General features: G+C 41.0%; 3 protein-coding genes across 5 annotated transcripts; all 3 read right to left on the reverse strand.

The window, feature by feature from the left end:
• Positions 1 to 23: 23 nt before the first annotated feature.
• nanos3 (nanos homolog 3) lies at positions 24 to 1,434 on the reverse strand. Its single transcript, XM_047578733.1, has one exon. The coding sequence runs from the start codon at positions 1,243 to 1,245 to the stop codon at positions 547 to 549; it is 699 nt and encodes a 232-aa protein (XP_047434689.1). The 5' UTR covers positions 1,246 to 1,434; the 3' UTR covers positions 24 to 546.
• Positions 1,435 to 2,122: 688 nt separating this feature from the next.
• si:ch211-286b5.4 (afadin- and alpha-actinin-binding protein) lies at positions 2,123 to 6,630 on the reverse strand. 3 transcript variants are annotated; one of them, XM_047579044.1, is made up of 13 exons: positions 6,546 to 6,630; positions 6,398 to 6,449; positions 6,162 to 6,265; positions 6,029 to 6,097; positions 5,341 to 5,464; positions 5,176 to 5,254; positions 4,975 to 5,095; positions 3,836 to 3,980; positions 3,617 to 3,720; positions 3,369 to 3,530; positions 3,077 to 3,191; positions 2,831 to 2,993; positions 2,123 to 2,314 (listed from the first exon to the last, which is right to left on the reverse strand). In XM_047579044.1, the coding sequence occupies exons 2-13, from the start codon at positions 6,447 to 6,449 to the stop codon at positions 2,218 to 2,220; spliced, it is 1,335 nt and encodes a 444-aa protein (XP_047435000.1). In that variant the 5' UTR covers positions 6,546 to 6,630; the 3' UTR covers positions 2,123 to 2,217. The 3 variants fall into 3 exon arrangements, with proteins under 3 accessions (XP_047435000.1, XP_047434998.1, XP_047435001.1); XM_047579042.1 differs by having other exon boundaries at positions 6,533 to 6,623; XM_047579045.1 differs by having other exon boundaries at positions 6,538 to 6,578.
• A 6,123-nt stretch (positions 6,631 to 12,753) lies between these two features.
• LOC125003642 (deleted in malignant brain tumors 1 protein-like) lies at positions 12,754 to 19,301 on the reverse strand. The gene is made up of 9 exons (XM_047577651.1): positions 19,159 to 19,301; positions 18,985 to 19,073; positions 15,833 to 16,609; positions 15,386 to 15,730; positions 14,895 to 15,209; positions 14,287 to 14,658; positions 13,863 to 14,195; positions 13,557 to 13,765; positions 12,754 to 13,390 (listed from the first exon to the last, which is right to left on the reverse strand). Exons 2-9 carry the CDS (start codon positions 19,067 to 19,069, stop codon positions 13,235 to 13,237), a joined length of 2,592 nt encoding a protein of 863 aa, XP_047433607.1. The 5' UTR covers positions 19,070 to 19,073; positions 19,159 to 19,301; the 3' UTR covers positions 12,754 to 13,234.
• Positions 19,302 to 25,584: the final 6,283 nt, after the last annotated feature.

Raw genomic sequence — 25,584 nt, forward strand, 5'->3', positions numbered from 1 at the left:
TATCCAATAATAAGACGACTGCATGCCACAGAAACAGGTATTTATTTGCACACCTCTGAACAAGAAGTCACTCTTATTTAAAAATTTAAAATGCTGACATGGACACATGATGTTTACATGCTGTAGTTCTTTTTTTTGTTTTGTTTTTCAACTGATGACTGTATGTCACAAAGTGTTTGATGTGCTATAGTCCTTCAGTGCATGGACAGGAAAATATGAAAGTGGACATCACTCTGCCGTGTATTAAAAGCATAACAAACCTACATTTCTCTTTTCAAACTTTTTTCTCCTCCCAAACAGTATCTGGTAGTCGTTCTTGAAGTACTGTACAAAAGTCAGTCGCCAAAATGGCGCTGTTAAAGTAGGTTACGCTGAAAAGAAGGCCAGCTTTGGAAACGTTACAATCTGCTTTAAATAAAATCTTTATATAAAACATGCAAAAACATGCAAACTAAAAGCAAACCAAACACACGCAGTCAAAAACACACTAAACAAAACCACACGAAATAAAAGAGTGCGATGTATTTTGGCTGCTTGCCACCCGGCTCAGCGTCTGGACTGGGAATACACGGAGCTGTACGCCCAGTCCACCTTAGGGCAGAAGCGCTTGGTGTGAGCATTGGCCCCTGTGGCCCCGCACAGAGGACACACATACCGCCGCAGATAGGGACACATAACATCTCCTGCCTGGTTCTTCAGCCAGTGGGATTCATACACCAGCGTAGACTCCCCGTTGTGCTTGCAGAAACTGCAGAACATGTGCTTTGGAAGAGGAGGAGGAGGAGGACACGTAGCCGGCTCGGCTGTTTTGAAACGATTCTTCTTCTTGCGCTCTTTTGGCCCCAAGGAGGCTTTCGGGTTTGGCGCAGGCATTAAACTCATTGCGTTTGGTTTACCAGCACCAAATGGACCTGGTGCGCATCGCATCTCGTCACCTGGGCGCAGTTGAGCCAATGAACATGGCTGCGCGCGCACACTGGGGAGATCTGGCGCACCGCCTGTCCCCGGCTCACTTTGGCTAACTGCGTTAATGCGCATAGACGCCAAAAGCTGTCTCAGGTCACCAGACTCAGATTGATGGGCTTTGGACGCTTGGAGAGGAGACTCACCGGCGGCGTTCGGGCCCAGGATCTCTCGCATTGTATCAGACAGGCCCATGTAGTCCCTCCAGGGCTGAAAACTTTTGCTGTTGGGCTCCATGACGCACGGCAGGTGACGAATGAGCCTCCAAAGTGTGCAGTCCATTCTAGCTCCTTCTCGCCGGTGTTTTCGTGTCTGGTCTGGCTGGCTGCGACGATCAAAGATGTTGTCTTTGAAAGATATGCTTAAAAGTCCACTGCGACTCCGTAGAAGGGCCACACGACAAAAAAAAACTGTGATTGGTAATTAAGAACAAGTGGTGATTAAAGACACACCCACGGAGCCAACAGACAGATCACGTGAGCTCATGCGAGACTCGTGCAGCCGAGTTAAATTCTCAGTTTCCACCAATCAAAAGAAGGCACTTTTTGTTTTATGGACACAATGATACAATGTTATATAAATTGCACATTCTCTCGCCAAAACATTAGGTAATGAAGAAGAATCAATTAAAACTTAAAGTTCTGCAGTAGACCCTCCTCCGTGACTGCTCTTATGTGCTGGGCGACCATTTAGGAGGGTGAAGATTGTGATGTCAGGAAACTGGATCGACTTAAACACTAACCACAGCCTCCAAAATGAAAACACATTTGAATCAACAGCTCTTCATCTTAAACTATTGCTTAAATTCATAATACTCATGAACGTTTAGTTCATAACTGTTATAATGTATTTCGCTAATGTATGTTAATGTATGTTATATATTAAAAAATGTAATAAATTTGTAAGTTTATTAGAAAAAAAAAAGCTGATACATTGTGACCGACTTCCCAAAAGAGATTTCATCATATTTATATTTTCATAAATGCGACGCATAGGTATGTGAAAGAAGCCACTAACTGAATTTATTATGATTCTTCTCACTCCCATCTCCTAAATGCCCAAAAGTACTCTCCTGTTTTCAGCAGCAATAAGTATGTGGACAATTAGTCAAGGCAGCAAAGAGCACTGTGTACACGTGGGGGGAAAAACAAGGCAGGTGTAGGGTTAAAGTAGTTTTTATTGATTATTTTAAAAACTGAACATAAGGTAGTTTACACTGAACTTTACCAGGCACTGTTCACTCTTAGCGTTGTATTAAAATGACCAGTCTAAATGTGAGGCCTGTGGTGTGAGCACCATCCTGTCCGATTCACCATCCCATGTGTCTGACTGGTGATCGAGTCCTCTGGGTCTAAGGGAAAACAGGATATGGCAAAGTGATAACACCAAGTGACCGTTCTGACAAACAAAGAAACTGGGGAGTCATCGCTTATCACGAGAGTCCTTAATTAGCTTATTGGGATATGATCTATTTACAATATTTAGAAAAGGTTAGGTGGTGCATATTTCAAAGCTTCAGAAATACTGTGACTCCTCAAAATTTGTCCCGACTATGAGCGGCCACGGGCTCCTCTAGTCAGCTGCCTGGTACTGAAAGTTAAAATACTGGATGCCAAGAAAGCAGGAAAAACACTATTGAGAGTATAGCAAATAGTTTTCCAGTAGCGGTTTTCTGATGTGATCGAGAAGTGACAGTTTACTGTGAAGGTGTCGTCAAGTTGAAATTTTGCGTAAAGGTTTAGAAATGAGGTCGTCTTTTACACATGTGTTTTGCAAAACGAGTTCTGAAAACGAAAACTGAGATTTGATAGAAAATGAAGTACTCCGCGGGCCCTGAATGTACAAACTGCTGTGAGTCTTGACTAACCTGCAGTTGTAGGACAGACTGAGGGCAGAGTAGAGCTCAGGAGTGCTGGGGGTTTGAACTCTTCTTTGATGTGGCCCGTTGACAGCAGCGGTACCCGATTCAGCGGACGATGGAGTAATGGGAAGACAGCCAGATATGCTGGTAGGGTCCAAACCTGAATAATCTACAGTCAAATACAAGGAGAGTGTTTAGTTTAGGACATTGAGTAAAATGTGTCCACCCCATTAAAACCTCCAGCTCACTCACTGGGACTGGTGCTCTCCGTAATGATGACGCTTGGAGCCCCTTTGCCCAACAGAGGGGAGTCACGCAGGTACTGCTGCTTCATAAGAGAGGCCTTCTGCTGTTCAAAATCACAGCGCTGTACACACAAGACAACAAGACTGTATGCTGAATGCTTCTCAGTAACAATTGAGCAGAGGATACCTAGAATAGAGTTGCTACATCCTTGTTTATAACTTGACAGGGACAAACAGCACGCGACAGAATGGGTCATTTGTCACACAATCCTTCGAAACCAGCCCTTTGTTTTGCTCACATCACGACTTAGCCGGATGGCGGCGTCAGTGAATGACTGCCGCTCCCTTGCAAAAGTTCTCCTCTGCTGATCGAGCTCCGCCCAGTGCACCTGAAGACGTTCCCACTCCTCCAAAAAGTAGGAATCGGCGAGTTCAGAGGGGACTGGGGAAGCAAGGCCATCCTACAGGATCACACCACAGAGAGGATTTAGTGTCGGACACAAATGTTCACACGAGGACGTGCGTGGCCTGTATGATGGAGCTTTACCTGCAGCAGTTGCTGTTGTAACCTGACGAGCTTCTGACTCTCTGTCAGTTCAGTTTCTAGTTGGGTCAGGAGCTTGTCTTGGTCGGTACCGGCAGCAGATTTGCCTGCGTTAAAGAAAGACCACGCGTGTATCCCTTTAGAGTCTGTTGGGTCATTGGTTTGGCAGAATAAATATATTATATATATATTTTTCTTAAGTGATTGTTCAACTCCATTCACCTTCAGACAGCATGTCGCGAAGCCTCCTCTGCACCCGTCTCCAACTCTGGATGACTCCTCCTGTCACATGTTCACCCAGTGCTGCCTCACTTTGATCCAACCTTTTGTCTACATCTTGGGCCTCACCTACGGAGTCTGACAGAGTCTTAAACACAAGTTTGGACATTTTTGTTACACAGAAAGAAGGACTCTCAGTATTCAAGGCTCAGTTCTGATATTCAGACTCAAATCAGTCTTAGCACAAACTTCATTTAGCGACTTTTGACTGATTCACGCATTCTTCCTTTATCATTAAATTTTAGATGTTCAGCTGTAGAACTTCCTGTTAGTGTTTGAATGAACATCATCTTGGCTGATCATCTTTGTCTGATTTTGCTGTTTCAAAGGTCAAGAACAAACGTCCAGTGTTTAAACCATGAATGAAAACTGTGGCTCCACTTCCATATAATCCAAAGCTCTACGACTCTTACTGTGTTGTATAATTTTAAAGCCTGTGATGCACTAAGAAAAAATAAGGGCGTAAAATGGGCAAGAGTGACCTCCCATGAAACTGGGAACTTAGGGGAATTCTGAAGCTACCTTGAAAAAATAAAAAGTAGTCGATAACGGCGCAATTGTAAAAAGATGATGGGCACCCTGCGCCATGTGCTGGCACACGATGCAGAACACCTGGCACCCAAGGTCATGAAAACCCCAGCAACAGTGACAAAGACGATTTCTAACGGTGTAGTTGGTTAAAACGAAGGGGTGGTATAAGGATGTGCCCCAAATGTAGGGGATGGTCAGAAGGTGTGACCAGTGGGGTCCCAAAAGAATAAAAAATGAGAGCAAAGGCATTTACACTTTAGAGTAGGATTGTGCTGAACTTTTTGTGCACTATAAGACTGCTCTCCTTTGTTGCTGGCAATGAAGATCACTCTGATGCTCTGAATGTGGACTCCTGACGATTTCCTCAAGACTCCAAAGAGAAGACTCCCCCAGGCTGAATTGAACAACTGCCAGGGGCTTTCTTTGACAAAGGTCTCCTATTTGACACAACAACTGCTCCTAACTAATACTGGAGTGGTATTCTTGGCTCAAAATAGCCGATTCATTGATCATTTCTCAGGAGTTTAAATGGCTCCTTATTCTTTCCTGACCTGCTCCATGTCCACTCTGAGCGCATGAAGTAAAGTGGTGAGGCTGTGACGCAGCTTCATCGCCTCCCTGAGCTCCGCTTCTCTGCGCTCCAGCATCAGACGCAGCGTAGCCTCTTCCCGTCTGCGAGGTGGAGGTGAACAAGAGAATATTAAAAAGAGAACAAAAGGGCAAAGCTCAGAAATTGCATGGAAATGACATACTTTGCAGTAGACTTGAAGGGTTTGAATGCTTGTTCTCTTTTGCCTTTGCTTCCAGGTGGAAAGTTGAGCACCTCTATGGCTGGGTAGGTAAATGGAAGAAGAGATTTTTTTTGAGGATGTGAGCAAACAGGCTTTGAGGGATTACTCTGTGGGGTTGCGTCTCACAGGGTCCCTTCTCCCTGTGTCTGTCGGTCAGCTGTGAGAGGCGCTCCTTCAGCCTGTTGCTGTGCAGCTCTCGACGCTTCAAATCTGCCTCCTGCTGGTTACAGTGCAGCTGCAGACGCTGGCTCTGGTGAGAGGACATGTTCAGAAGAAGGACGGGAAATACACCAACTTCCCAAAAGGTTAGGTACACAAGTGGAAAGGAAGCCATCCTAATATAACAGCCCTGCACCAAATCATCCTTTATCACTGTTATATATATTTTTTTCATTTCAAAGATTAATTTATTTATCACTCTTTTCTTTTTTTGCCGTTCATAATTTTTATTTTCCACAAAGAACAAAAACAAAAATATGTACAATGCCAACAGAAAAAACACATAACTACAATATTTTTTCTTAAACAGTCACCGTCATAATATTCAGTTTATGTTGAAACTGCATCAGAAAGGTGGACATTTGACTAAATGAAAAGTGTTCCTGTTATTAAACCTGACCAACTGACTTAAAAGCGGTGGTCAAAATAATAGAAACCACAGTGAAAACACAGTTGAATTGACAACTCTCTCTGTTATTTATTTTAACGCTGAACACCTTCAGCAAGCATGAAGCTTCATGAAGAGTTAGTGCAGGACCGTTATATCAGAATGCATTCATTTTAACCAGAGTACTTAATGAGGCATGCGTCTTACTTTGACGCGTTCGGATCTCAGCATGTCCTGAAGCCTGGCTACATGCTCATCCATCTCTTTTAGCTGCTCCTACAAAATAAAGGTTTTGCTCATTTGTTTTGGGATCCGTTTCGCTCGTTCAATTTTTACCCACCCTGAGTGAGTCCCCTTGGTCCCCGTGCTCCTCCCTGTCGAGCCACAGAGAGGCGCTTTGAAGGAGCTCATTCAAAGGGTCATGGCTGGGATTCCGAAGCAGATCTGTTGTGTGGCATACCAGTGGTAAATGAGGGGGAAACGGAGGATATGATCTGACTGATTTCCCGGCATCCATGCTCTGGACGCTTTCCGTCACGTGTACCTGCATTTCGGTTTCAAGGTGAAGTTAATTACCTGGGTACTCCTGCTGTCTTCCGACTCTCCTCTGGCCAAACCTGGACGCCATCTGGGTGCCATATACACATGTTTGCAACAAGTGGAAACATTGCACACAGATCTAACTGCGCTCAACAAACTCTCATCAATTAACATACATCCAAACCTGAGCAGGAAAACGTCTTCACTGAGATGCAGCCTCTTCTGTGCCCAGGTGATGACAGTTATGCTAATTATCACTGACAAACTGCTCCCAGAGAAACCCATGTTTAGGCTCGATTTTCTTTACTACTTCTCATATAAGATGCTTTCTGGATGGAATTAAAAGATGGATCCATGACAGGAGGAGTCACTCTGTTGATCCCTGAGACTCACTCAGCTGATTACAGTTACATTATTTATTTATTTTCAAAAGTCTCCTGCAACGCGTCCGAAGTCCTAAGTGTGTGGTGTCATCTATCAAGTGTCTCTGGATTTGTTATTTGTTCATAAGCGTGAACCGAGCAAACATAGTACATATTAACATTTTTACCCTTACAAATACACTCACTTGCCAGCATCAGCACTAAATCCTCCATCACTGTTGTAATGACCAGTTTTTATTTAAAAACAGAAATCAGAAAGGTGGTCATTCAACTCTTTTATCTTTTTGGAGGATGTAGTTTGTGGTGCTCTCAAACTAGTCGAGTTAAACACTAAAGTGGTTTTGCTATTTAGCCTTTTCCGCTGACCAAGGGTGGTCAAAATAATAGAAACATGTTGGTTCAGCACCATCCAATTCATCAACACTACAAAATGAGTTTGTGTTTTAAACGGTTGCTGAATCACAAAACCCTACTGTACCTACTGAACTGGTAAGTGAGTTTGTTGCACCTATCAAGACACACATCGTGATTCTGGTGATGTCAGGAAACACGTTACAGTACATCCAGCAGTTCACTGGCACCATTAACAGCCAGTTAATGAATGTCAGTACTTGTGGTTCAGATGATGACACAACAGATGATTATCTTCTTCCACTTTTGTGCTTTTTACCTTCAGTTCTGAAACACTTGACTTGGACAATATGTCCTTTGACTTACTGTCGTGTTTTGGAAGGAAATTAATTGTGGAGAGAGGATGACGCTGGCCAAACATCCTGAACAACTGCTCTCACGCACTGTGAGAGACTGTTGGGACCTCAGGTAGTTCCTTCAGCCGGAGACTGCTGCATCCACGGTGGAAGACTACAGGAGGTCCCCTGTCCCAACAGCACTCAGACTCTTTTAACTTCAGATCAGATCTTAGCACTGCTGCTGAGCTTCCCTTACATCAAGGATTAATGCACAAAAATCACATACAGCATTTCACTGGTGTCTAAAAATGTAATTTATTTTCTGAAAGATCACCCACAGTAGCAAAGTCTATAAAGATACAGGCTAACAGTAGTAAAGGTTTTGGTTCATTGGAACATGATTCCCAGGTGAAAAACAATTAAAGTCATTGCAGCGTGAGTAGTTTAAAACAAACAATAGTGAAAATCTGGACATTTGTATACTTAACATAATAAAAATTGAAGTTGCTACCACTATTTAAATAGTGTAAGGCCTTGATGTGTTTTGTTAAATGACCATGTGTAAGTTAATAAAACCAAACATATCGGTCTGTTAAATATATACAGAAAAAAAAGATGATAGGTTATTCAACAACCACAAGCCCTGAAGTGACAGGATAAAGTACCGTTGATTTGACAGTAACACATTTAAGTTTGATTCAAATACATGAGTATGAGTATAAGACACTAATCCATGGTGGCCAAAGTCCCAAGTCTGTAGTGTTTTATCGAGACACATAATATGAAACATAACGTATATATTATATCAACAAGATAACATATTCCTATTCTTCAACAGCACCTGGTTTAAATTAATGATTTACTGTTCTTCCACTTGGCACCCAAAACACAAGAGGAAGTTACACTTGCAATACAACATTGGGCTGAATTTCACTGTTGACTCATTAAATGGAGACTAAACATCATGTTAAGTAGTTTAGAACATCTTCTGGTTGTTGTTGTTTTTTTGTTTTTTTGTAACATGTAGCATTTGGCCCTGGTTTAATGTAACAGAAGTTATGATACCATTAGTTTTGGCAAACGAGTAGAACAATTACCCCCTCCCCGAACCCACCAGCCCCCGTGTCCTTCATCCCAAGAGGAACTGCTGGTAGACAGCGACATCAATTAGAAGTGAAGAAAGCTTCAACAGATTCTGAAATCCTCCAGGTTTCCTCCTGTTGTAGACACAAAAGTTTAAAAAGGTTAAAAGTCTTTTAAAAGGACAGCATTTACATGGACACCGTCACGTCACAAATAATCAGAATATTAGCCGACAGAAAATCAATACTGCCAATATGGACAAAGTGGTTCTGCCCACTGTGTAGTACTGAATCTGCTCGAATAAAAACAGAGGGAGGGCTTCATCAACCAACACTGAATTAATTCAATTGAGTAAGATAAAAACATTTTGTCAATTGTGTTACCAACATTTATTCTGAGTTCATTCATCTTTTTAAACACTTGTTTGTACATGCCTGCTACATCAGCGTTTCTGTCCCTCGTGTAAACTATTCCACCCAGAGAGAAATGATCACCGCAGGGATGATTATTAGGCATTAATATTTTCCTACCGAGCCAGTTACAACTCACCCCTAACGAAAATGTCCACTGCTGGGACCAGTCTGTTCTAACTGAGGTGGTTAGATGAGCCACCTTTGTTTTGGTCGGGGTATTGTTCCGACTATTTGTAGTATAGTAGTGTCCGTGTACACACAGCCATCATCAGTGTTATCAGTGTTGTCTCATGGGCGGAAAAGGATGAAATTGCTGCTTAAGTTCAGTGGGTCACGGTTTCTCCAATATGCATGTGAGCATAAGAAGTGGATCACGGTGCAAATGGAAGAAGGTGGCCTGGTCTTTTGAACCATGACTGCTAGGAACACCCCCTTCCATTGCCATGTGGGTGTGCTCGCTCTGCAACAATGTTCAGGTGCTGGTACGGCTCAAAGCAACATCCACATAAATGGCAGGAACCAGGCTTCCCAGAAAAACATCATAACAAAATGATTCATGTCACTCGCCTCACAAGCTGGTGGTTTTAATGTTGCAGCTGATCTGTGCAAGTATGTGATGCAAAAAAATGACGTCTGGCTACCTTTCATCATATCCTGTAAAGCTTTACAACCGATGCACTTCCATGTTCAGTGGTTAACACACTGAAAAATGTTTTTAAAAAATAGTTACAGAAAAAAAATCCCTGTTCTACTAAACCAACAAATGACATAATGGGATCCTTCATTCTGAGTTTATTAATTAAAGTAGTAGAGGTACCTGACAAAACCACTGAAAGCTACTAGAGATAAGATGTAATGAGGCTATGTTCATACAAGGAAAGGAAATATTTTTGCCTTTATCAGAAATAAACACCATGTCCCTGTGCACTTCAAACCCGGCCACACGGTGACTCAGAAACCACCACTTCACAAACACATGGGCCGACACAGCAGAGGCAGCCCTTCAGTTCAGGACAGCAGTCCATCTACACCTGAAGGACACAGAGGACTGCGTGGAGGGTAACAATGTCCAAATTTTAGCAATAGAAGACAGTCTAAAGAGGATGAAAACAATTGGCCACTGATCGCTTATCAGCCATCTACAATACAAAGTTAAAGTTAGTTTCACCTTCACCTGTAGTTCCTGGCCATTAAAACCAAATTCATCATTTCAGATGAGTATCCGGTCGTTAACGGACCACAGTCGTGTGAATTTGAGGTATGCACCACCCACAGATGTTCCTAATGACGACCTAACCTCCCCATAGCTTAATCTGAACAAATTCCATCAAGTGCAGATGATTATTTGGTTGATGACGCAAACTGGTCATGTGAGTTTAAATAAAACCCAACGCTCCCATTGGTCATTTGGAAATGAGTAAGAGATTTAGATGAGATGAGTGTTGAAATGTCTTCACGAAAACTCGAGAAAGTCCAGTCATCTATGTTTAAGCTTTGTCCACGGATCGACTGAGGCACCATTTATCAGCCACTTACAACAGAGTCCTAACATCTGTCCTCAAAAAGTCTCACCACCATTTACACCTTGACTCCGTTGTTTCTGGCTATTGATGACTCCCTACCAGCCATTTACAACCTTAGATGAACCACAGCCTGGATGATAGAGAACCTCTACAGGCGGCGGCAACCAACATTTATTTCCCTTGCTATTTCAAATACTTCCTTGAATGACTGATGCATTTTCTGACCTATAAAATGTCAGGCAACATTAAGCCACTCTCATTACACGTGATCTGAGCTCAAACAGTGTTGTGTCAAGCAAAGAAGGTGGCATTAATTTCCTCTCTGGTGTAATTAACTGTACTTAACTAGAGTCCCGACTGGAGTGAATCATAAAGCCGACCCACCTCAGAACAGGGAGCAGGACTTAGGGGGCCTGAAGGGATTATCACTGGAGGGGACTCCCATCAGAAGAGGATCCCTGGTGGCATTTTGTAAACAGAAGTTTTTCAGCTCAGTAGCAGCCTGGGACACCTGCAGAGACAGACATATGGTGTAAACATCGCATCACACTGTACGTGGAGTGGAGTATCTATAAATGCACAGCGTCCCACTGTGTCATTAACGTACTCTACCCACTGGTTTCTTTTCTTTCTTTCTTTCTTACTTTTTTTTTTTTTTTTTTTGCATAACATTTGCAAGCGACGGTGAAATACACGGATGGGTGTGCCTATTGTGCAACTTGTTGAAACACGTATAATACTGTTTCCTTTAGACAACAAACACAATCAGGCCCAACTTTTGAAACCAACACGACTCGTCAGTCAGTTCACTGTCGATGTGAAAACTTAGTAAAACTGACAACTGTTAAAATAAAGAGGAACCTCACCGACTTGCAGCTGCGGTTTAGCCAACGACAAAAACAGTTTCTATGTGTTTTAAAAAACATTTCTTTTTTTAAAAAAATCCCTGGAGTACTCTGTCCAGTCTATGACGGACAGAGTGAGGCTGGGTGTCATTTCTAGTTAGTCTCCGCCATTCAGCAGCAGGTTAGCCCAGTCTTCCGTGTTTGTGTGTCAGTGTTGCGCTGTTCGTACCTTCATCCTGCGAACACTGGCTTCAAACCGGAGTTGCTTCACGGTCCTTTGAGCGAGAATTAAGTGGTTGTTGGCATTGTTGTTGGACATGACGACGGCTGTCGATAGAGAGTGAGTCGGGGCTTGTTTAACGTACACGGACAAGACCGAGCGGAAATTAACCCCAACTGCTCGAAACCGGAGTGGGAAACATCGCGGACCTGTCGGCCCGACCCCTCTGTGCTACCACGTAACTCTACTGGGCGGTCAATACGTCAATCAAACAGTAAAGTAGAGGCCACGCCCCCTCAGCACGCTAGTCTTCATTGTCACTTTCCTAGAGAGCTGGAGTTTACTGGAGTTTGTTTTTTTCCTCTACTTTATGTAGCTCCTGGTTTGATGTTGCTTTCAATAAAATGTGAGAGTAAATGTGCTTAACACTAATGCAATTATCATTATTATAATTATTTCAGAGATACATACATCAGGTCAAGATGTGATACCAAATTGGTCCTTAATAGGTTATTAAAGTACCACTCACAGAAGGAAAAGCTGGGTCAAAACTAATTCCTTCACCAACAGTTGGGTATCTGCTCATTAACAGACCCTAGTCATCTCATCTGAGCATTACCTACAAATGGCCCTAATAAATCCTAAACACCTCACCCATCATTAAGTCACCACTGCAGACCCCTCCTTTTGCTTTGTAGCCAAGTGACGGTATGTCTAAAACAAGTTCAAAACAAAAGCAACTGAAATTGCTTGAGTTTTCTGAAGTTGCTTTACCATCATTTTTGTTTTGCATATGTAACTTCTCAGATGTAACTTTTCAGACATTGTCCCCAACATGGTCGGAAATTTGACTGTTCTACTCATTGCGTGGAAAAACTGAACATCACATGTGAACAAATTCCTCTACTTCCAGGTGAATATTTTTAGTGTAGTTTAAGAGTAGTTTAGTTGTGTGTGAAGGCTGGGAACTCGCATACAGTATATATATTGTATATAATACAATCGAAGAATATAAATCCATCAGCCATAACATAAAAACCACTGACAGGAGAAGTGTGTAACATTGTTGGGGAACATATTTTAACACATTTATATGCAATGAGGCTGTCTATCTATTTCCACCATTCAAGGTATAAAAACACAATTGTGTTGAATGGAGCATTATTATATAACATATAACATTATTATATACAGTACAACAGATTTACTGAAAATAAACACGAAGAAGAAGAAAAGTGTTGGTACCTTAATTTTTATTATTATATTATTATTTTCTGCATTGTTGTTTGATAACAAGGGTAGTAGAACAGAGTAGATAACACAAACCTGTGATACAACAGTTAATCGCTGTTAACAGTTCATCCTTTTATGTTATTTTGCTGTCAATATGTTTTACAACAAATGTGATAGTGAAATCTCAACATCACTCCTCTGACAGCATTTTATTGGTATAACTATGTTGCTGGTACTCTTCTGTCCATCACCACATAAATCCAGTGCAAACATCGTCTTTGACGGGCAGACATTTACCAGGCATAGTGAATAAAGAAGAACTGTCCATCATATTACATTATTAGATTACTGAAACTCTTCATAACAGCCCAGTTGTTCTACCCATTACAACATGTAAGAAATAAACAAACAGAGACTTTTTTTTTTTTTTTTAATGACTGCAGATGATGAAGTGATGTTAAATCTACATTCAATTAAAGCCTACTCACGATAGCTCTGGTCTGATAGCCACGTTCAGGCTGGTGTCTGTGTCCAGGGAATAAGCACAGGAGAAGGGAAGACTCACAGGAACAGCAAAGGATGTATTAGTTGTTGGATATATAAATAAACTGTTGGAGTAGATGGCATGTGTGCGGTTGGTCTGAAAGACAAATAATAATAAGTTCAATGATTAGAGAGAGTGCTATGAGCATTAAGTGGTTAAAGATAATGAATAGTTAGTATGTGTATGGGAGGTCAACAGATTAGAAGCAGACTGGAGGATCTGTAACAAAAAATAAAAATAAAAACAATAGCCAAATACTTACGCTCACGATGTTTCCACAGGCACCGGCCTTAGCCTCCACTTCATACCAAACAATATCATCGCGTATTGTGGCCCAGGAGCAATTGTGAGAAGCCAAGTTTCCAGAGAATGGATCCAAACCAGCAGAAACCAGGCTACTCAAAAGGAGTCCTACCTGGAGTTTGTCACGGCCACAGATAAGTTGGGTGGGCTGAAGTGAAGGTTGCTGAACTAAAGACAGAGATATACAAATAATACATACAAATGAGACCAATAACCTCCAGTAAACTGTCCTCTCAGTATGGAATTTAACTATTGATAAACTTACCTTCGCATACAGCACTTGCATCTTCATTATGACCACAGTTGTGGATTCCAAACCCCAGATGTCTACAGTCTGTTATTGATGATTCATTTCCAGAACATCTGACATCATCCAGCCAGATGGGTCCAGTTCCTTGTCCAAATGCTGCACTTTGGAGCGCAGAACGAGCCCTTCCACAGCCCAGCTGTCTGCACACCACATTAGCATCATTCAGGTCCCAGGAATCATCACACACTGTGCCCCACTGTCCACTGTGGAAGATCTCCACTCTCCCAGAGCAAGAGCTGTTTCCTCCATTGGCCAGACGGACCTGACCCTCAACTCCTGTGCTGTTGTCTGTTGGTGTTGTGGCAGCAATAGAGATATTTTCCAGTTAAACATGACCAATAAAATCTTAAGTTCACTTAAACTATTTACAAATCTTTACCTTCACAGATGACACCAGCGTCTTCCACATGACCACAGATTAGAATCCCATCCATTAGATACAGGCAGTCTCCTATTGACGACTCATTTCCATGACAACCGATGAAGCTGAACCAGATGGGTCCACTGCCCTGTCCAAAAGCTGCACGGTGTAGCACTGAACGAGCCTTTCCACAGCCCAGCTGTTTGCACACCACCTGAGCTTTATTCAAATTCCACAAATCATCACACATTGTCCCCCACTGTCCACTGTGGAAGATCTCCACTCTGCCAAAACAGGAGCTGTTTCCTCCATTAGCCAGACGGACCTGACCCTCAACTCCTGTGCTGTTGTCTGCTGGTGTTGTTGTGGTTGTCATGGACGATGTGTGAGCTAAAATATGGAATACAAACACTGATTTGCTCCAGGAAATAGGCAATACCAGTATAGTGTGGTGCTCTTGTCAGTCCAGATGACTCATAGTTTTAAAGGTATGATTTACTCTACAGGTAACATGTTGTGCTAAAAATAAATCAACAGTAAATATTAAATCCTGACAATATCAGTATCAAATGTTATTACGTTAGCAACAACAAATTCAGTGTGTTGAAATGCATTCAAATATTTACCTTCACAGACGATGCTGGCGTCTTCACTATGATCACAGTTTTGAACCCTTAATCGCCGATGTCTACAGTCTGTAATCGATGATTCATTTCCAAAACATCTGACATCATCCAGCCAGATGGGTCCACTGCCCTGTCCAAATGCTGCATTTTGGAGCGCAGAACGAGCCCTTCCACAGCCCAGCTGTCTGCACACAACGTTAGCATCGTTCAGGTCCCAGGAATCATCACACACTGTGCCCCACTGTCCACTGTGGAAGACCTCCACTCTGCCAGAGCAGCGGTTGTCAGAGTTGACAAGCCTAACTGGTGAATCAGCTGAATGAAAAACAAGGAACAAAATACAGTTGTTGTGAGACACTGATGAAATGTGGACTTGATAGCCACAAATCAATAAAACATTTCAAAAATAAAGTCATCCGTGTTTAATGAACAAAGAAAATGGATATGTGATAGAGTTAGAATTTTGTGTTGCTGCTTAAATTTGTATTTACCTTCACAGACGACACCAGCATCCTCGCTGTGACTACAGTCATGATATCCAAAACCTATATGGCGACATTCAGAGAGCTCTGATTCGCTGCCTGTGCACGAGACGTCATCCAACCAGATGGGTCCAGTTCCTTGTCCAAATTGTGCATTTGATGGTGCAGATAGGACCCTACCACAGCCCAGCTGTCTGCACACCACCTGAGCATCATTCAGGTCCCAGGAATCATCACACACTGTGCCCCACTGTCCACTGTGGAAGATCTCCACTCTCCCAGAGCAAGAGCTGTTTCCTCCATTGGCCAGACGGACCTGAACCTCAACTCCTATGTCCCGATTGACATCCAACTCTGAAGTAACAAAACAGTTTCCTCAGATTAATGGATTAGATAGGAAAATATCATAATTATATACAGTAATTTGTTCTTACAATATTTGAAATGCTACATTACCTGCGCAGTATGCAAGGCTGCATGTGGATGGCTTCACAAGTTTGTAGACATAGAAGTCATGACAGTTTTTGACATGAATGGTATTTGAGCTGAAATAGCAACTCCCTCCCCAGGAACTACAAACCGTGCGATTTACAATCCCATCTGACTTTGTTGGATGAGGTTCTGTTATCCACATAGGAGCATGAGTTCCACACCTGTGTGTTTCTACACACCTCTCTGGAATACGAGCACTGGTCTTGTTCAGAAACAGGCGATACCAGCCCTGCCAGTTAATATCGTAATCACAGTGTCGGACCTGATTATCAGTGTTATTTGTTGAACGCCAGTCATCATTCAGTACAGTGTAGAAGCCACATGGGTCATAACAGCCGATCGTCACATCTAGTCGGATGCAGTCCCAGCCTAAAGGACAAACTTTATGTTCACAGCTGAACCGGGCGAAGTGCGGGGGGATTATTATGTCACTGGAGGAAGGCGCCAGACATTGAAATGATCCTCGTGTGTTGTAGCAAATCTCAGGTGGCGTGCAGGGTGGGTTAGAGAGGGAGCACTCGTCAATGTCCACACATCCACTGTCTGGTGACCAGTGGAAACCTTGACTACAGCACGACGAGTCATTGCAGAGTTTTATATCGTAGCAGCTTAATCCATCACCTACGAAACCGTCTTTACAGACACAAGAGAGAACCGGGCTGGAGAAAGAGTCGCCTGTTTCTTGTGACTCCAAGCAGGTGGATTCCAGATGACATGAATCACAGCTGGAAACAAGAGCCCCTGCAAAAAGCACATAATTATGAAGGCTCCCTTCATTGCTCTCCTTATTTAGTATATCACATCTAATTTATGGCCATGCTAAGACTGACAATGAAGTATTTAAATATTTTTAAGTGCGCCACTTCTAATAACCTTTAGATAGATTCATAGCTAAGAGTTTCCTCTGTAGAATCTGATTTAAATTTAAATGAGTTAAATTTCCAGGACAAACCAAATGTTATATTGAGGGGGAAGCATGCATTCAGACCAGAAACAATATCACTGAACATGATATATATATGTATGTTATTAATTTATGTGTTGATATATGTCATTTTCTGTGAATGAGCCTTTCTGCTGCATAGTACAGCTTGATGGTTAACTGACCCTTTGTTGGCCCACTACTGACCCACCAACCAGAGAGCTCCTACCCTGGTTGCTGGTACTTTCAGTTGGACAAACAAAGTCCAACGGTAGTGGAATTGCACTCAGAACACAATGTGTTTTTTATTCTCTTCCTCAAAAGTAAATATTGAGAAAGGTCTCTAGCATAGTTGGTGAAGATAAATACAAACGAGTCCATATGTTTAAAGGTAAGAGAAATTGTATTAAATGTATTGACCATATTGTAAATGTTGCAATAATGTTCACTACTTAATCTATACTGAATCTAAATGAAAGCATGCTGATTGTGTTAGCCTTCCAGACTACCTAGAAGTCATTCACACACACTTGCTTCTTCTTTTACAATAATTGAACAATATCGTAATCCTTTGGATGGTCAACAACAAGACATGATATTTGCTAACATCAAATGAGGCTTAGTATAGATTTAGCATTTATAGATACAGCTGTGAATAGTCCCTGTTGGCGACAATTAGAGGAGATTTGAAAACCCTGGCTTGTTTCTAGTAAGCGTAGATAGCAAGTTCACATCGTATCATGTCTCTCTCACGTTTTCAGGAAACACCACATTCCAGCCTTTATCAAATCCAGTAATACACTTGTATTATTTATTATTATTGTATAATGTAGTGTATGATCAGTGCAGCGAGGAACGTACAGACTTCTAGCAGTCCACCTACACCTGAAGGACACTCCTTTGAAAGAGGAGTAAAGGAAGCCATCAATGTCAAATTGGAAATACCTTCTCTGAACAGAGGAGGAGGACTGAGATATAATCAATGCACAAATCAATTTACAATACAGTCTGAACATCTGTCATCAAGACGCTTCAACCAAATTCACACCCTGAGACTGGAGCCTCTTTGTTAGAGCATCATCCAGCTGTTAATGGCAATTAGTGGCACCAGCTTCTGGTTCTTACAGAAAACATCCAAGCAAGTCTTGGATGAGCGGCAAAACATCCTCTCTAAAAAAAAGTCCAATTGCCTTTTTTAAACACCTGTTGGATTACCATGACCTGGATGACTGAGAGGTGATTAGCAGGAAGAGTCCATCTACAGTACAGGGGACAACATCGTACAAAACAGTGGAAATGTTCATCAGACCAACAATAAAATAAATATTAACATAAATACATACACCCATCAATATAGCAGTATGAACACTCAAGTCAAATGCATAATCAACGCTGCTTTATTGCCCCCTTCTTGTGACAATGTTTTAACTCATGAGTTTGAAAGCGGAAGAACCCAAAGAAAAATAGATTTAAGGTTTATTTCGCACACAAGCAGGATGACCTGTCCTTCTCTGTTTACTCAGTCACCTTTGTACTTTAACTGAAACAAAATACTATAAAACTGAAAATGTGTATTTAACTCATTTAAATGAAAATGTAAATTATTGATTTCCATAACCATACTGTGTCAAGCTTGTACTTGGAATCTCTGGTCTCCATTACAGGGAGAGACGGGACTATACAGTAGGTGGGATAATGAGGCACGGTTGAAAACGATGGGGACAAACCAAACACTCACAAGGGCAGAAAAGGGAAGCTAACAGAAAACAGAAAATATTAGAATTTTCCCTGGCATGTCAAAAGAAGGAACAATTTAAGGGAATTGATATGATATTTTGAAGCACACACTTTACTGTATTTGTTGGGATTTAATCTGTGTATCTATCCAGATCGCAGATTTATTAAGTGAAAAGAGATTAAATATTTATTTCTTTAAATAGTAAGATGTTTTACCAAATAATCACAAGTTAATTTCCACTTTCTTCATTTACTGTACGGTGGAACTGTAAGTAAACTGTTCATTAATGTTCCCAATTAAATCCCAAAGAAAAAGCATGATATCTCACATCCTAATAACTCTGCAGATTTGTTGTCTCCATTACAGCCCTTTTTAGGACCTCAAAAATGAAATTGCAGTGTAATTACACAGTGAATATGTTTCTAGTCAACAATAATATAATACAAGATGGTTTACCTGAAGTGTTGCCTCTAGAAATATGTAAAAGTATAATTAAAAACAACATCCAAAGTACTCCCATTCTGGGCAAAATCCTGAACATAAACCTGTGAAAAGAGAACATGTTTTAAAACAGTATTTTAAAAATTATTATCTTCTAAAATTAACTGCTTTTCCAATCTCTGTACTTACACTCAAGAGACTGTGTCAGAATCCAGGAGCAAGTGAGGAAGGTGAACAGCTAAAAGCTCCCTGTGAGTGACGGTTTGGGAAATTGAGGGAGATTAAAGGACAATTTATACTGAAACTGGTGAAAAACATAACAGGGTCACTCACAGCAGTGATTCTCATGACCTAGAAAGAGTTATTTATTAATCTGACTCCGACCTAAGGATCAAATCCAAACAAAAAAAGGGCACAAACCAAATCTTGAGTAAATATAGTCGCTCTTACAGTACAATCAATATGTCTGTGACATATTGTGTAACATAACAAAGATTCATGGCGTTCACAAGGTTATGTGTACCAAAAACAATTTAACGTATCTAATGCGTGGCTCGCTAATAACGTAACCACTTAAAATGACATACGGTAAGTAGTGTTTTTGAATGAGCAAGTTTCCTGACAACTTGAAAACGACATTTTATGAAATAATCACAAGGTAAAAGATCCACTTACCTATCCACAAATTTGTTAATTTGCTGTAGTAGAGGTCCAAAGCAGAAGAAGTATACACTACTTCACGTGTTTAATGATGAGTTACATTGTGTTATTCCTCTTCTAATGTTGAAAAATTGTTTGAAATTGGAATAATTACTTTCACCTTTTGTTTCGATGGCTGTTTCAGTGAACTAAGTGAGGCACAGTGAGTGACAGTGGATTTTTGAACAGTGAGTTTCAACCAGTGTTTCTGCCTTCAAACACACATTGCAAATTTAATTTAAATAACATTAATTGTTTTCCTTCTTAAATGGCTGATATTTTAGTTTTGCCATAAATGTTCAGGCTTTAATTTGTTCTCTGGGAAAGGTTCATTTTAAAAGTTTTTATTTTGTTAGTAAACAGACACATGGTAAATTTGTATGGAGGGCTGAAAGTGAAAAATGGAATAAATAAAGACACCATTAATTAATTAATTAAATATATCATTAAGTAAATGTGTCATTTATTAATTAACTGATTAATTACATGTGTCATTATTTTATTGAAATAGGAAATATGATACATGAATCCATTAAACATCCATTATGCCACTCAATTAAACAGAAAATGGACTTAAAGGAAGTTCTGTTAAGCACATTCCACCTCGCTAGGTGGCAGTGTTTGTGCTTCCACTTGTTTGGGGATGAAGTATAAAGAAGAGTTATAACGTTAAGAATTATTATAAAAATGCACACATCCATGTAGTGACATTTTTTTTTCCCTCTTCGGTAGCTCAGTCTTCATTCCTAAACTCACGATGCACTCGTATGTATGGTCCCTGCACAGCAGAAATGCATTCTGAACCCCAGGTTATTCAATTCTTTCAAGTTATTTTGGCTTAAAATTTAACTTGTAATTTTTGAGCAATTTTAATGTATGGAGTAGCTTATTTTTACTTTGGCCAAGTAATCTCCATATGTTTCACTAGAACATTATTAAATTTTTCTTTGAAACAACAAAATTTCGTTGAAATGTGTTCATTTAGATGGCCCTAGACAAAACCACATGGCCTGTTGAAGGTCGCGATGAAGATGAAGACTTTAATACTGAGTCCATGAGTTGCGTCACTGTTTTTAAAGACGTTTATTGAAACAGGTACACACACTTATTCAGCTCATCTATTGTCTTGTTTACTAGTGCCTGCTTATCCCATGAATAGATGTGAGCAATTTTAAAATGTATTAAACTTAAAAAACAAATAAATTACTATAGCTTCATCTGGTAACCTGGCGAGCTCTATGAGCTCATGGGCCATCTGAAGCACAGGTACTGCTACAGTGTCTCCATGATGAGTTTTAGGCCCAATCCAGTCAATCCCACTGTGTTCATGAACCTGTAGAGAGGATGAGGCTGATTAGTAATGTACTGGCACCGTGTGTGAATTTGTGTGTTATGTGAGGGAATGATGTGTTTGGTAGATGTGTTTAAGACTGTAAAAGCACTTTGAGGAACCAATAGCTAGAAAAGCTATATTAAAGCAGTACCATTTAGCAGTGAGATTTCCACGTTGCAGCCAGTGTTTGGATGCTTCTGTGGATTTCATGTACAATACGGTCCAGCTCCTGAGGAGCTGAGGAGCATCTATAGCTGACGAGGAGCTGCTCCTCATCAGCTATGAATCAAAGTCCATCTGTCTGCATGACAAACACCATCGAGTGTGATTTTTAGACTGGACAAGACAGTAATAGTCGTAATAAAGTGGGGGGATAGAAATCACAAATTCAGCATTAGATACCTTATGTTGCTTTGTTCCATGCGTTTCCTTGATGGTCCTCACAGACGCTTTGAACCACTGTGATTTCACTGGCTGGTAATCCACAGTCAATAAGTGCCCTAAAACACTATCTGGTATTTCAAAAGCCAGGCGTCCTAGTCCATGTGTTTCCCTCTGGGATGAATGTCTCAACCAGACAGAACTCGTATACTCCTCTGCTTTATATGTTACATCAGGCATCATCACGGTCTGAGCACGGACCCAGTGACGGTTCCTTCCCAGACCCGTTAAAATTCTAATATTAATAAAAAGATAAATCATTCGTGCATACCCCACTAATCTTGTTAATACATCAGGAGTGTCATCAGAGGCAGTCAACTCGATTATTTACCTTTCAGCATCATATCTATATCTACAAAAGTAGATAGTGACAACCGAACATTTGAAGATGAATAGACGGACCAATACATGTTTGTTCTGCCTGCACCAAGTTTTAAACCTTTGTGTCTCATGTGCTGTGAAACTGTTGAGTTAATAAAAAGTGCCAACGTTAAGCGTCACTATGAGACCAAACACGGATCGTCTGAGGAAACATACCCGCAGAAGTCCGCAATGAGGGCAAGTAAAACTATCGAACTCAAAGCACAGTATGACAGGTCTACCCATCTCCTCAGCATGCATTTACAGTCCAGCAACGTGCAAATGAGTGTTCACTAAAGATTGCGTGGATTTTGGCACAATACAAGAAAGCATTCAGCAATGCTTGTGGAGGAGTGTTAAAATGCGTTTGCAGAGACTTAACTTGACAGTAAAGAAAAAGACGACGTGTGAAAAAGTCAAGCAAATCCCAATGTCAGCTTCAACAACAACCAGAAAATCAGAACGGTTAGCAAAGGATGCATATCCTCGCAGTATGCATATCCTTAGCCATTGACGAGTCCACAGATGTAACGGATAATGCCCAACTTTTGGTGTATGTGAGATTTCTTCACAAAGATAAGAATGAGATGTGTGAGGACCTGTTGGTTTTAACACCACTTGAGACACACAAGAGACGAAGATACACAAGGGGATAACTAGATGCTCACTAAAAGAAAGATTAATCTGAAGCAAGTAGTCTCAGTCACCACAGATGGTGCACCAGCCATGGTTGGGAGAGAGTGGGGGGCTGTGGCACGGATGAAACAAGACAAGCCTGATCTCATAACCTACCACTGTATCATCCATCAGACTGTCCGCTGTGCCATTCTGTCTGAAGGGTTTGCTGAAGTAATGAATACCATGATGAAACTCACCAACTTCCTCAAGGCATCCTCATCCCATCAGCATCGACTGCTGAGAGAATTTCTGAAAGAAATGGAGGCAGATGTAAATGACTTACTACTCCACAATAATGTGAGATGGCTGAGCAAAGGGAAGGCCCTGGGACACTTCTGGTCCATCTGAAAGGAAATAGCTGCTTTCTTACAGCAGCTCAAGAGTCAAAAAGGAACACAGTTTGCAAACATTTTGCAAGATAAGCACAAGATGGATGTGGTGGCTTTCTTGGTGGACATCACAGCACACCTTGACCAGCTAAATTTGAAGCTGCAGGGTCAGAAAAATTCAGTCTGAGATTTGATGAAAACTTTCACTTACAATTGGTGATTCTGCAGCTATTTGCATATGCTTGTGAGCATTATTTACATGCTGTTATGTGAGTTATATTTATGTGTGTGTGTAGAGTGATGACATGCAGCAGCAATGTAACAATTCATTCACAATGTTTATTTGAACATATATTTTTTTCTGTGTTGTTTATACAGTTTAAAAAAAAAGAAAATGAAAGAAAGAAAGAAAGAAAGAAAGAAAGAAAGAAAGAAAGAAAGAAAGAAAGAAAGAAAGAAAGAAAGGTAAATGGATTGAATGAACATATCTAGAGTTCTGAGAGAAAACTCCTGGATTCTGTGGTTATTGGAATTCACATGTTGTGTTAGCTATCTGTCAGCTAGTCTACATCACAGAGACAGAATACATGTTAATGGGAATCATTTCGGGAGAGAGAGAGCTCAGCTATCCACAGGACATTAACACACTGACCTACCATAGCCTAAGTTGCTCTGTCGGCTGGGATCGGGCTGTTTATAAATGCTTATAACAGAAGACATCGAGGTTCGATATTCAAATTAAAAGGGGCTTGTGCCCCTGTAAATCTGCAGGCCTAGCAACACCCCTGTCTTGGTCACTGGCAACTCGAGGTGTTGCATACATTCTAAGGCGCGTCTGCAAGAACAAGTCAAACAATCTCACTTCTGTGATGCAGAACAACGCATAATCAAAGACCTGCAAAAGGATGTGAATCGAGAAGAGTTGAAGCTGTTAAGCAAAGGGATTCCCCTACCCTCTCACAATCCACTATACTCCCTTGATGCATTCCTGCACAAAGATGGTGTCCTCAGAGTGGGATTGTCAGTGTTGATATGTAATGCAATACCCAATGTGACCAGCAGAGGGAACCATTGGGTTTCATGGGAATGATCGACTGTTGGAAAATTCATACCCAAAATATCGTTGAAAACGTCAGCACTGAGAGACATGTCCATGACTCTAATGAGTTCAAGTGGACATCGAGAAATGAGCAAAAATGGAATGCTCTAAAGGCCACACTGACAAATACACCTGTGCTTGCCTATTATGATGCCAGCAAGAGACTGAAGATTTCAAATGATGCCTCGAAGGACGGACTGGGAGCTGTCTTGTTACAGGCAGAAGGAGATAGCTGGAAGCCAGCTGCTTAAGCTTATAGATCCATGACTAAGACTGAACAAAGATATGCTTAAATACAGAAGGAATGTCTTGGATTAGCCTATGGACTGAACATCTTTCATTGTTTTGTCTATAGGCTTCCTACATTCACAGTTGAGACAGATCATTGTCTTCTTGTGTCAGTCATCAAGAAAAGTCTCAATGAGATGTCGCCGAGGATTCAACGGCTCATCATGAAACTGCAGAGGTATGATTTTGAGCTGATATACACACTGGGCAACCACTTAGTGTTGGTGGATGCGCTATCACCAGCACCAAAGATGAGTACTGTCCACTGAAAAAGAGATTGAAAATCATGTCAACATGATAGTTGAGTCTTTACCTCTGTCTGACTGTTAATCAAAAGAAATTAGTGAAGAATCAGTCAAAGATAAGGAGTTACAAACAGTGATGGAAAACATTCACAGTGGCTGGCCCAAGGGGTCCTGTCCGAAATACTATTACATCAGATCAGAGCTAAGTGTGGCAAACGGACTGATATTGAGAGACTGTAGAATTGTCATTCAACACAGCCTGAGGCCTGAGATACCTCATAGGCTACACGAGGGACACCTTGGCATTGAGAAATGTAAAAGGAGATCCAGGAACGCTGTGTATTGGCCTGGAATCAACGAGGATATTGAAAACCTGATAGGAAAATGTGAAACATGTAACAAGTACCAGAGCAAACAGGCATGGAGCCTATGATGGCCCAAGATCTCCCCACTGCACCTTGGGAGAAAGTTTGAACCGATCTGTTTCACTGTAATGGCAAAGACTATCTGTTAGTGATAGACTACTATTCAAACCATCCTGAAATTCTTGTGCTTACAAGTACAACTTCTAACAGTGTCATCACTCATGTCAAGTCCATCTTTGTCGGACCGAGATCATATGAAGCATTGCTACTTACAAAAAGACAAGATGTGAATTTTGGTGTTCACGATGTGTATCATTTATGTATGTTAGTACATGTTTTGTTTACAGCTGGGATGTGTTGATATGTGATGCAATACCCAATGTGACCAGCAGAGGGAACTATCAGATTTCATATGAATCGAGAAGGTTGGGAGTGAGGAGATGAACAAGAAAGAGTTGCGCTGCATGAGATGTATGACCTCTCGTGGTCATTTGTGATATGATACAGTGAATTGTCCTCTTATATTTTGCTTAAAAAAGGAGAACATATGCTATAAATGGCGTTTGTACTGTCAACCCATCCTTATACTTATAACTCAAAAATTATGGGGTTTAGGTTTAAACAATATTATTGTGACCAATTTTAGTTTTTCTTGTTCAGTTCAACATTGCATAGCCAAATAGTGACAGTTAATAGCTTTTGTGTCTTCATAAAAATCTTTTTCTTTTAAAATATTTGTGTTTTACCACCTTTTCTTTGTGTGCTTTTCCAGGCGTGA

The sequence above is a fragment of the Mugil cephalus genome, chromosome 2, assembly GCF_022458985.1.
Source record: "Mugil cephalus isolate CIBA_MC_2020 chromosome 2, CIBA_Mcephalus_1.1, whole genome shotgun sequence".
In the NCBI taxonomy this organism is placed as follows: Eukaryota; Metazoa; Chordata; class Actinopteri; order Mugiliformes; family Mugilidae; genus Mugil; species Mugil cephalus.

Excerpts from the sequence above, each read along its gene's own strand:
- nanos3 (XM_047578733.1), bottom strand. The coding sequence starts at position 1,245 with ATGGACTGCACACTTTGGAGGCTCATTCGTCACCTGCCGTGCGTCATG.
- LOC125003642 (XM_047577651.1), bottom strand. The coding sequence starts at position 19,069 with ATGTTCAGGATTTTGCCCAGAATGGGAGTACTTTGGATGTTGTTTTTA. Across the intron at positions 15,210-15,385 it reads TGCTGGTGTCGTCTGTGAAG|CTGATTCACCAGTTAGGCTT; the intron begins GTAAATACAAAT and ends TTTTTCATTCAG. Across the intron at positions 14,659-14,894 it reads CGCCAGCATCGTCTGTGAAG|CTCACACATCGTCCATGACA; the intron begins GTAAATATTTGA and ends TCCATATTTTAG.
- si:ch211-286b5.4 (XM_047579042.1), bottom strand. Across the intron at positions 6,266-6,397 it reads AAGACAGCAGGAGTACCCAG|ATCTGCTTCGGAATCCCAGC; the intron begins GTAATTAACTTC and ends GCCACACAACAG. Across the intron at positions 3,721-3,835 it reads TCGCGACATGCTGTCTGAAG|GCAAATCTGCTGCCGGTACC; the intron begins GTGAATGGAGTT and ends TCTTTAACGCAG.